Consider the following 11,159-nt stretch of genomic DNA (forward strand, 5'->3'; position numbering starts at 1 on the left):
TTTCCTGCATTGGGAAACCTAGGAATTTATAATTATTATCAACCTTTATGCGAATCTTCATCGTCTTCTCTCTGGATTTGCTAAGAAAGTGTATAGAACAGAGTATCGAATTAAACAGGGGTTTTTGAGTGAACAAAAGAGAAACCCTAGAAGATGAACTTGAGTGAATAGAATTTTAGTAAAAATACTCAGAAAGACTAACAAGCAAAATTGGAACTAGTCTAGGTTATATATATACTCCAATTACTTGTTTTTCACTCAAACTTAAATCTACACAATTTCTGAAAAGCTCTTTCCTATATGCGCGTCTTAATCTACAATCCTGATTCACTCCAACTTCTAAATGTTTTCTGTTTTTTCGGTCTTTCCTTTTGCTGAAGTGCTTCTTAACTGGCACACCCCAAGAAATAATGTGGCCCTAGGCGAATCTAAGAAACTTGACTCGCAAGTCTATACCATCTGATGCTGTAGGCAATTATGCAGTCGCCCTGCTGGCTGTGCCCGACTGTCTCTGGGACAAAGCGCAGGACTGAAGAAGCGTACACTAACTGTTTGTCATTTACTTAGGATTAGCTAGGCCAAAGGTTCTTCAACTTCAAGTGATGTACTATTGAAGTAGAAAGAGCATTCTGTCGCTCACTTGTTGTGCTGTGTCTCTTTCAAGCTAAATGACAAATCTCAAACTCAGAAACTGAAATAAGACTTCTTTTATTTTTCAACCGGAATATATACAGAAATGGTCTGACATTTTCACCCGAAAAGAATTTATAATCCTATTGCTGAGAAATTTCAAATGTAATAACATAGCAGACCATAAACCTTTGTAGCACATTCAAATTGTAAATAGTTCTTTATAACAATGGCATGCAAGAATGTAGCAGAAAATGATATAAACTGACTAAACTACAAGGCATTTTTTGATAACTATGAATCTAAAGTCGGTTGATTGATTAATCAATCGACATCTATAAGTACTGAATGATGCAAGTATATGAATTATGAAGTACTGAATGGTGTAACCGTACCATTTTATCATTTAGAATTGACGTTATGGCAATTCATTGTCAACCAGTGGCGGCTCATTGAGGTCCAGCCACACGACTTTGCGATTTATTTCCTCAACCTCAAGTACTGAAGAAGGAGACTCCTTACTGATTACCTTGGGTGACGAAACTGGAGCACATTCGAGTTCAGGTCCAATCCGACATCTCAATTCCTCAACTTCAACTAATGGAGGAGGAGACTCCTTCCTGGTTTCCTTTGGTAACAAAACTGGAGCAGTTGCTTCTAGTTCAGGTCCAATCCGATGCCGTGTCTGATGTCCTCCTAGTGCCTGACCTGTTGGAAACACTTTATCGCATATTTTACACTTATGGATTGAATTTATGACGAGCTCCTTCACCAGGGTTATGCCAGCAACATCTGCCTTAAAGTTACCTTGTTTGCAACTTGATTTATGACCTCCCAAAGCCTGGTAAGATGTAAAGGACCTTCCACAATTAGTACAATGAAATATATCAGAAGGCGATACCGGTGCTGAAGGCTTGTAACTCGTCACCGCACTCAATTCACATAACTTTTCCAACCCATTCGAAGTCTCCAATTCAGAACCCGTCTTCCGCACAAACTCAGGATCGAGCCCGTCTCTTGATTTCTTCTCATTTGCCTTTTCAACTCTACGCTTCTTCAATTTCATTTTCCCCTTGTTTGGCACCTCTGAAGTTCCCAGAACTAGTACATTGTCTTCCAATAACGCAACGCCATGGCCACCATCCACTGTAATTCTACTTCTCTTTACACCGGTCCTTTCAACTATATGGATAGTATTCCCATTGGATATCATCATTAAAGTGCAGGCTGCTTCTTCAGCTTCATCAAAACACGCCTCATTACTTTCTCTCTTATCCAATGACATTGAACGTGACGCAATGCTCTTGCATTTTGTTTTCCCAGTACCTCTGGAAATTGGCTTAGGCATACATATCAACAAATCAGGTTTTGATACCCTAAGAGCAGGTGGAATAATCTGTTGTTGATTCTTAAACCCTATTTTAGGCTGTTTTTTGTTCTTAAAAACGGAGTAGCTAGGTTTAATTCCTCTATACTGCCTCTCAGGGTGTGACCTCATATGCCCACATAAAGCTTTCATAGAATTAAACAGCTTACCACATTCACAACAAGTAAGATTCTCACTTGTTTCTAGCTTCAGGTTTTTGTAATCGGAGACTAGTGTTTTGTTTTCCGAAGGTTCTTTCATCAGCTCTAGAGAATCTAGAACTTCTTCTTCTCTGGTAATCAAAAGATTATTGGGGTTTTCTGATATCAAGTTGAGTAAGATTGGTGGGTTCTGAATAGGTTTTTGAATCTCAATAAGCGTTTTCATCTGCTTATCATCCATCAAAACAGAGTATAACAGTCTAAAACAGAGCAAATAAAAACCCTAGAATTGGAAAACTTAAAGCAAAACGAACAATCAAACAAGCTAAAATCAGGAGAATTGGGTGAAAAGATTGGATACCTTGATCGTGAAAACATCTCAAATCAATGAATGAAAAAACTATTAGTCTGAAAGAGTAGTGAGAAAATCCCTTCGGTGAGAACTTGACTCCATATCCCTCTCTCGCACACACACAGGGAGACACTCACTCACTCTGCCCACTAACTTTCTCTCTGCTCAGAAGATTTTCTCTCACGTTTCTACCGTACTTCCTAAATTTAGTCTCTTCTTATCAATGTTTGCATTTTCTTCCGTTATTTTCGGTACCAGTCCATTACAGGGTAATGCGAAATGGTGGGACCCACCAGTTCTCTGGGCACTGGCCTAGTTAGTCTCCAGCTACATTTCATGGTCAGAAAAAGGCTATGGGGATAGAGTGGATCATGCATCAATGAGCGAGCTATATGGCAGCAATCCGATGCCTTGTCAGTTATCATCAGTCTCTTAAATGTTAATGTTCCTGTGTTCATTAGTTATATGATCCGGGGAAAATTTATGTGAGGCTTTGGCACTTCCATAAAAACCTTGTATGCTAAAATGCCTACTTTATTTGTAAAGATATGCGGCATAGTGGACGCATTGATCTGGAGAAAGTTACTGTGAGGCTTTTAGCTTTCACTTTTCCATAAAATGCACAGTGTTAGAGGAGCCAAATTTAGTCGAGCTAGTTAAAGTTTTCATCCACTTTCTAGAAGGGCATTTAATGCGTGTGTATTGGAAGCAGATTTCTAATCATCGGTTAACGTTAGACGTCGCTTAATAAAAGTGCGTGTGTTATATGCGGCGCCGCTTCATATTCGAGCATAGTTAATACTCTCGTCATACCATTTCTCTACCGCACTAACCATGGATGGTTAGGTCTTTCTTCTACTACCCCAACTACAGTTATCTCCTTCCACTCTTAATCTAGAAGATAGTTCTAAGGATGAGTTTTCTTTTCAACTGGGCAAATGACAAATTCATATCTAGGGTTTGGAAAAATTTGGTCAAATCCTCTTGTGAAGAAAAACCTAAATGAAGATTGCTCCTTGGTTACAAGCCTCTAGTGACGATTGAAGGGAAGAAGGCGTCTGGCATTTCTTTGGAGAATTATATAGAAAACATCTAGGAGTATGAGAAAATTGATTGGCTCATTTACTGATCATACACTTTATTTTTCCTCGGCTCAAATAGCTACAACAAAATCCTGAAACCCAAAATCAAAAGAAATAATCTCGTTACATGGTGATAATGCTTTTGTATTCAAATTTATGGATGAAAGAGATAGAAATTCTACCTAAGACAAAGGGTTTTTGATAAGAAACATTTTATTGTTAGACCTCGGTGTCCACTGTCCACCATAGAAATAAAATTGATACCTATTTGATTGATGTCATACAATATCCACTTCATTTATTGTGGAACAAACTAGGTTGGAATTCAATTGTTGGTTTCGTTGGGAACCCTCTTTTGATGAATGGTTATATTTTGAACAAAACTAAACCTGCTTATTCAAGAGTGTGTGCGGATATTAGTATACATCGCATGTACCTTCTCTAGTCAAATATAACTTGGGATTGAAGGTGTCTTTATAATGAATTTATCGGTGGAATACCAATGGAAACCACCAAGATGTGATCTTTGCTCTTCCTTCGAGCATGTCTCCAAGTATTATGTTGTGAAACAAGGGAAAAGAAAGGTGCATTGGATTCAAAAAGAAAATCAGCAAGATCGGAAGGAACAAAAATGGGTATTGTAAAATGTATCGAAACACATATGATAATTCCAGCTGAAGAGATTAGTAAAGAGAGGGTTACTTTTGGGAATGTTGAGATGGTGTTGCAGAAACGGTAGATATTTCTCCAACTAAGCATACTTATTCCAGAAGAAATAAGAGCCTAGAAAAGATAGATGATATCTCAAAGCAAGTGGAAACTTGCGATCTGAATGCTTATAACATTTTTACGCTACTATTGGTATGGCCAATTCAAAGCTTTTTGAAGAGATACCAGAAAATAGGGAAGTAGAATTAAGAACTGAAAAGGACAATAATGTTTTGCATGGAGCAGAATATAGTACTGCCAATGATCAGGACACTACAGACAATAGAGTAATTCTTAAATATGTCTAAGACATTGTTGTTGGTGTCATTAATGGTTATGCAACTCCAAATTTGACTTCTGATTCCATTGAGAAGGAGAAATCGGTGGATGGTCAAAGAGATTTGTGTTGAATTACGGTCAAAAAAGAAGAAAAAGGTTATGGGAAAGGATGCAGGTTTGCTTTCAAACTCTGTTTGCACCCCTCTAGACTTTTGACCCAAGATCATGCAGTTAAGTCTGCTACTCTTTCCGTCGGTGAAGCCGAAATAGATTCTCAAATCGCTTTTAACAAGCTATTGGTATTATTGATAATCCGTCTTTTGGAGAATGCATGAAGATGGAGAATCCTCTGATTGAGGATGATGATGGTTAACTTGAGAGATTTCAATCCCGACTCTGACATTGACGAGAAAATTGACGATGCTAAATGTTCGTTTAAGGACGAAAACGAGGATTTCAAAGCAGGGACGGACCCAAGATCATTTATAAGGTAGGGCTAGTGAATGGGCTGGATTCTCATAACATACAGATTACTCACCCTAAAAATAAAATTTATATCAATCTCCCCCGAGCTATAGTCCCCTTTAGCCCAGTGATGGGTCCATCAGTGTTTCAAAGAGTGACTAGTATTTTTTGGGATTCTTGTTTCTGAAGTTTTATAGGTGATTTCTCGTCAGAGCTTGTGATAGGAGTTTTTTGTTGTAATTAAATAAGGAGAGGTATTTTAAATTGATCCCAGCATAAAAACAACTATACTGCAAGAATTTTGACAATTTTTCTATAACGTAGAAAAATGCAACCATTATGGTGCAAGATTTCTACACACTCTAGTAGATAGGTCAGCAAAGCCATCACAACAAAACCTAAGCGTGCGAAAACTATGTTTCTTCAGAGTCTAAACTTCATGTTCCACCAAGTCCTTTTCTTGTTCCACTTTCACACTTACAATTAGTTTTTTTATATATATACTTTTCTTAATCAAGTACTCAAAAATGAGCTTTCGCGCTTTTAAAGAAACCCTTCGTAAGATGGTATAAATCTAAAACCCATAATATAAGTTTATCATTATAAAATGGTAAGTTTGAGTTGGCTTTTTATATTCATTTTTTAAAGATGTGCATATTAACTGGAAAAAATATTTACCAAATTTTACAGTTTTTTTTTACTTTATTCCTCTTATTTCTTCCATAATTAAAAATGAAAACTGGACGATTACTCATACTAAATATTCTATTTAGTGTTTACACATGAATATACTTAAAATAGTTGTTTATCCACTTTTTTGGACAATGATGTATTTAATATAAAATAGAAGGATATTTTGGATATTTTTTTATATTTAGTTTTCCAAATTTAGCACTCCTAAATCTTCTCGATTCCATGTATATTTTAAATAATTTCCCCTATTGAGGAAAATGAGTCAAATTGCGTCCGTCTATAATGGATTACAGACAAATAAGTACCAAATATTATTATTTGGTTACTAAATATGAGTTATTCATATATAGTATTTTATTATCGGGTTTATTAAAAATAAAAGTTGGGCTAGAAAGAGTTTTTTCTGTTTTTTTTATTGTTTGACATATAATGAAATAAGATATATTGGTTGGATATCTGATTTCTGCTAATTTTTAATTAGCTGGAAACTCAATTTCAGCCTGATATATCTAAGCACCATATAGTGATTTTTTTTCATTTATCCTTGGATAAGCTACAATTAGGGGTTTTGGCAAAGCCTAGGCTAACCATAATACTTGATCCTAAAGGCAAGCACTATGGTGGCTACAATATCCCTTCGTCTCTAGGATATGGAGAAGAACCATGCACTATTGTGCTGACTTTCTCCAAACTCTAGTAGATACCTTAGCCTAAGTTTTAGAATGCTAGAAATACTCTCCACACTCTAGTAGATAGCTTAGCCTAAGTTTTAGAATGCTACATATTTGTAGCAGGTCGTGGTTTAGCCTAAGTTGTTGAAAATAACCGAATTTTCGCCCATGGAAGAAACTCAGTCTCGGATGTTTAAGTTTAAAGGTTATTTTGAATAATTGTTCAATAATTTTTTGATAATTTTTTTAATATAAACGAAAAAATTATTGAAAATCAGAGTCCTTTGCTTAAGTTTAATTGTTGAAAATAAACGAAAAAAATTGTTGAAAATCGATTTGTGCTTCCTTTGCTTGATTAATTGTTTAATTGAATTAGAGTCCAAGATGTTTAAGTTTAAAGGTTATTTTGCTTTTTGGTTTTAGTTTTTAAGGGTAAAAAAGCACTTTAGTAATTTAAATTTAAATATACATCTGAGAGCAATAGAGATTTGAATTATGCACTCCAACGTCACCCACTTCGATTTGTGCTTCCTTTCCATTTTGGAATATATAGGTAATTGCACTGCTCGTTAGACACCCCTTATAAACCCACCCTAAATGGAATAATTACTCACTATGCCTAAAAAAACCAAATGAGTATGCCTCTCAAAACAACAAGATTCTTCTTTATTCTATCTTCTGCCTCCAAATAGGTTAGCCCACAGTTTCTCCCCCTTCCTGGGCTAAGCCAAAAACCCTAAATTTGGCATAGCCCAGGCTCACGACAGTGCTTGCTGTAACAGGCGTGAGTTACCAGGCGTTGTTAAGGTTAAACCCTAGACTGTGTTTTCTTCTAAAATCCTACTGAGATTTCTCTAAAACCCCACTAAACTCAAGAATCCAATAAGCTTTACTGAGATTTCTTTAACAACAATACTCTTCTTCTTCCATCCTTCACCACCCCTTCCGCAGTACCATTTAGGGCACTAATTTCTGGTGAGTTCTGAACTTGTTTTTCTTTAAGCTTCTCTGAATTCAATCCTTTTAGAAAACTATTGCTTTTCAATGAGCTTTGAACGAAAATAAAATTGGTTACTAGGGCTTGGTTCCATCACATGGGATGTTTTAGGTTCGAATGTTTTTCTTAACCCATTGAATTTCTCCTCATTAGTCCTTTCATTACTGTTTCGTTAGGTTATTAGATTATATTACAGTGTAGTTCGTGAAGAATCAGTAAGTTTAGTGTTGAGACCTTGATAGAGGGCCGGGAAGAAGTTGATGGTAAGAAACGGCAGAGCATTTTTTGTGTTGGGAATCTGAAAGCACTTTAGTTTGAGGCCCCAGGGATAAGCTTTGATGAACTTACTAAGAGACGCGGTCTTGCTGGCCATTTAACATTTCCTGTTAGTGTTGATATTGGTTTTTGATTTTTAACAAGTTTCATGTTTATTGCTTCGTTTATTGTCTAATTATCTGAATTTGCATACTGCTAAGCTGTGGAAGTGAATTCAAACATCTAAAAGATTCATCTAATTTGCATTGTTTTTTTATGGTTATGAGATCCAAAATTAACTGCTATCAATTGTACTTATGAAATTGTCCATTATAGCAACATTTAGTCATCTAGTTTAGTAAAATTTTCTCACACCTAATTCATATTTTTTCAGAGATGGAGTATGTCAGTCCTGAAGGGCTCCGGTTAGATGGTCGTCGTCCTATGGAGGTTTCCTCTTTCACATTCTAAACAACACCTTTCTTTTTATATTGGGTTCTTTTTTACTGTTTTTTTTAATAACATAGTATTTTCTCTTTTGATTACAGATGAGGCAGATTCGTGCAGAGCTTGGTGCTATTGCTAAAGCAGACGGGTATAATATTTCCTATTCCTTAAACAGTTTGTTGCGTTGGATCTTTCTAATATGAATATATCAATATATAACATTCTGTAATATTTAGATGTCTATAACATCTTTTTAATGTTGGATACTTTTTGTATATGGTCCTGGAATTAAAACGGTGATAGTTTATCTTTGCTTCCATTGTCTCAGATCTGCTCTTTTCGAAATGGGAAACACTAAGGTTACAGCTGCAGTGTATGGTCCTAGAGAGGTAAAAGGTCAAGTACCTCACATTTCAAAGTTAGTATATTTGTAACCTCAGTTATTAAAACTTCTACACAGTAAAAATATGGCCATATGCTCATATATAAAACTGAGTAGTCAAATGAACTAGAGTCTCAGATATTTATCTAATATACCTATGAGTGTTGACCTTAATTCTACTTATATATCGGAATAATATATCTCCTAGCTTTAATCATTCATAAATAGTTTATATTCGTCCAAATGAGTCAGCAAAAAATCTGCATGGAAAAGCATAAGGAGTAGTACAGCTAGCAGGTCACTTAAAAGAGAAACTGGTTCGCCGAATTTTGAGTAAATGCTTTATACTTATACAAGTTTCATTGTTCTTAGGTTGAAAATAGGAGCCAGCAATTGAATGACCGGGCTCTGGTATGTATTATAACCTCAATCTCTTTAGTGCTTTACATTTTATTTTTATTTTGTCTGTCCTCTGATTTTCCACCGTTGTTTTTTACCTTGTATTCCATATTTTTGTATAGGTTAGGTGCGAGTATGGCATGGCTAACTTTAGTACTGGAGATCGAATGAGGAAACCAAAGGGTGACAGGTAGTCACTTTATTTTTTAACCTCTTAAAAGTTATTGAAGCTCTTAGCATGCCTTTTAACCAGCAACCTCTAAGTCCTTTTTGACTTTACAAGATCGATTTGTATAAGAATCTAGGTTAGCACTACCAAGAATGCCATATGACTCTTCATCTATCATAATCTGGGTTCCCAGGTTTGAAATTTTAACAGTCCATTGCTTTTCTTGTATTACATAAAGGCGATCCACGGAGATATCTCTTGTTATACGACAAACCTTGGAAGCTTGCATTATGACACACCTAATGCCTCGTTCCCAGGTTTGTCCCAACTGCTTGCACCGCTATTTCTTTCCTGTATGCAGTATGTATATTCCCTTTTTGAGCTCCTTTACGTGTTCTGCAGATAGACGTTTTTGTCCAAGTTCTTCAAGCTGATGGAGGTAAGCAGAAACAATGTTGCAGAATTTGGTAGTTAGTCCCAGAATCGCATCTCCCATGACAATTGCTTGTTTATTATGCATAGTAGCATCAATCTTCCGATATATGGTCTAGGGATGGTTGTAAATTCTCTTGGATCCAAAATCCTGCTGTTCTTTTCTCTTGTCTTTAAGTTTCATGCATTCACAGCTGTGATTTAGTTTTAATATTGAACGAAATTGAGGGTTTTCCTTCATTGTAGGAACAAGGTCTGCTTGCATAAATGCTGCAACCTTGGCACTTGCAGATGCTGGGATTCCGATGCGTGATCTCGCCACTTCTTGCAGTGCTGGATATCTTAACAGCACTCCTTTGCTCGGTATGTCAGTTTGCTTTTCTCTTAGGAATTTTACCATATAGAAGTTTGAAAACTCCAGAGCTAATCAAACTTGAATTCTGAATATGTCAGATTTGAACTACGTTGAAGATAGCGCAGGAGGCCCTGACGTTACTGTTGGAATTCTATCCAAGATGGATAAAGTGACCCTACTTCAGGTTCAATTTCGAGGGTTTATTAAAGTGTTATAAAATCACAAACAATCAGTTTATGGCTTGACCCTGTTTTAAAAAATTTCCTTATTTAATTGCAGATGGATGCAAAACTACCTATGGAGACCTTTGAAACGGTTATGCAACTCGCGGTAGATGGGTGCAAGGCAATAGCAAAATACATTCGAGAAGTATATATCTATATACCCTGCATCTATTTTATTTAACACGCTCTCCCTGGGTATCATGGAGCCAATTTGTGCCTGACCCTTTGCTCAATTCTCAGGTACTACAAGAAAACACCCAGCAACTGGAGTATAGGCGTGGTATATAATCCTGCACACGATGATGATGATGATGATGTTGAGGTTGTGTCCATTCTTTCAGTAATACACCATGTTTCCTGAGATTGTAACCTATCAGAAGTGGAAGCAGAATGATGTCGGTTTTGATCACAAGTATAATAGATTGTAATCTTCTCCACCGTAGAATTTCAAGTTGGAACGAAAGTAGTGATCTTTTAGGTTGATCTAATGGATTAATTTTCTGAGACTAGTTTTATACGCCCAAACAAAAATTCATAGAAGTGAAGAAATTACCGCAATTCCAAGTATGCAGTTTGTTTGGGAGTTTTGTGGTGAACTACTTGATTCCTTTCACTTGAGATCTGTTTGGGTCTAGCCCTCGGTTTGCCAATGTTACCAGGTACAAATAATTTTACTCTCAACTTAAGTCAACCCCCAAGTCAATTTGTAAAGCAATTGATGACAATGCTTATCAGTAGGCCTTCAATAGACACATTTTGCATTTTGACAAATTATAAAGCAGCTCTTCAAATTACTAAAATAGAACTCAAGTAAGATGTTGATTTCATTATTGAAGTCTTGCACTGTCAAAAAGGTGACCTGAACAAGGTTGAGCAAAACTCACCCAGTGGATGCCTGCCACAGTTACCACTTGAACTACACAGTTAGGTGAAACTAGGCTAGCACATAGTTATCTGCGAAGCTAAATCTACTTTTATTACCAGGAATTCTAAGTTTTTGCTTTTCAGTGATCGGAATTTTTGGATCATATAAACTAAGTACTAAATTTATTCCTTTTCGTGTGAAACAATGTGATCAGAATATTTTAGGAA

General features: G+C 36.2%; 1 protein-coding gene across 2 annotated transcripts; it reads left to right on the plus strand.

Annotated features, from left to right (window-relative positions):
• The first annotated feature begins 7,221 nt into the window (after positions 1 to 7,221).
• On the plus strand, positions 7,222 to 10,576 carry LOC113304471 (exosome complex component RRP41 homolog). Of its 2 annotated transcripts, XM_026553600.1 has the most exons (12): positions 7,222 to 7,382; positions 8,054 to 8,109; positions 8,208 to 8,254; positions 8,435 to 8,495; positions 8,861 to 8,899; positions 9,010 to 9,077; positions 9,295 to 9,373; positions 9,459 to 9,495; positions 9,735 to 9,851; positions 9,942 to 10,027; positions 10,123 to 10,212; positions 10,308 to 10,355. In XM_026553600.1, exons 2-12 carry the CDS (start codon positions 8,056 to 8,058, stop codon positions 10,353 to 10,355), a joined length of 726 nt encoding a protein of 241 aa, XP_026409385.1. In that variant the 5' UTR covers positions 7,222 to 7,382; positions 8,054 to 8,055. The 2 variants fall into 2 exon arrangements, with proteins under 2 accessions (XP_026409385.1, XP_026409384.1); XM_026553599.1 differs by lacking the exon at positions 7,222 to 7,382 and having other exon boundaries at positions 8,056 to 8,109; positions 10,308 to 10,576.
• Positions 10,577 to 11,159: the final 583 nt, after the last annotated feature.

The sequence above is a fragment of the Papaver somniferum genome, chromosome 8 (genome assembly GCF_003573695.1).
Source record: "Papaver somniferum cultivar HN1 chromosome 8, ASM357369v1, whole genome shotgun sequence".
Classification (NCBI taxonomy): Eukaryota; Viridiplantae; Streptophyta; class Magnoliopsida; order Ranunculales; family Papaveraceae; genus Papaver; species Papaver somniferum.

Excerpts from the sequence above, each read along its gene's own strand:
- LOC113304471 (XM_026553600.1), top strand. The coding sequence starts at position 8,056 with ATGGAGTATGTCAGTCCTGAAGGGCTCCGGTTAGATGGTCGTCGTCCT. Across the intron at positions 9,374-9,458 it reads ACCTAATGCCTCGTTCCCAG|ATAGACGTTTTTGTCCAAGT; the intron begins GTTTGTCCCAAC and ends CGTGTTCTGCAG. Across the intron at positions 9,496-9,734 it reads AGTTCTTCAAGCTGATGGAG|GAACAAGGTCTGCTTGCATA; the intron begins GTAAGCAGAAAC and ends CCTTCATTGTAG.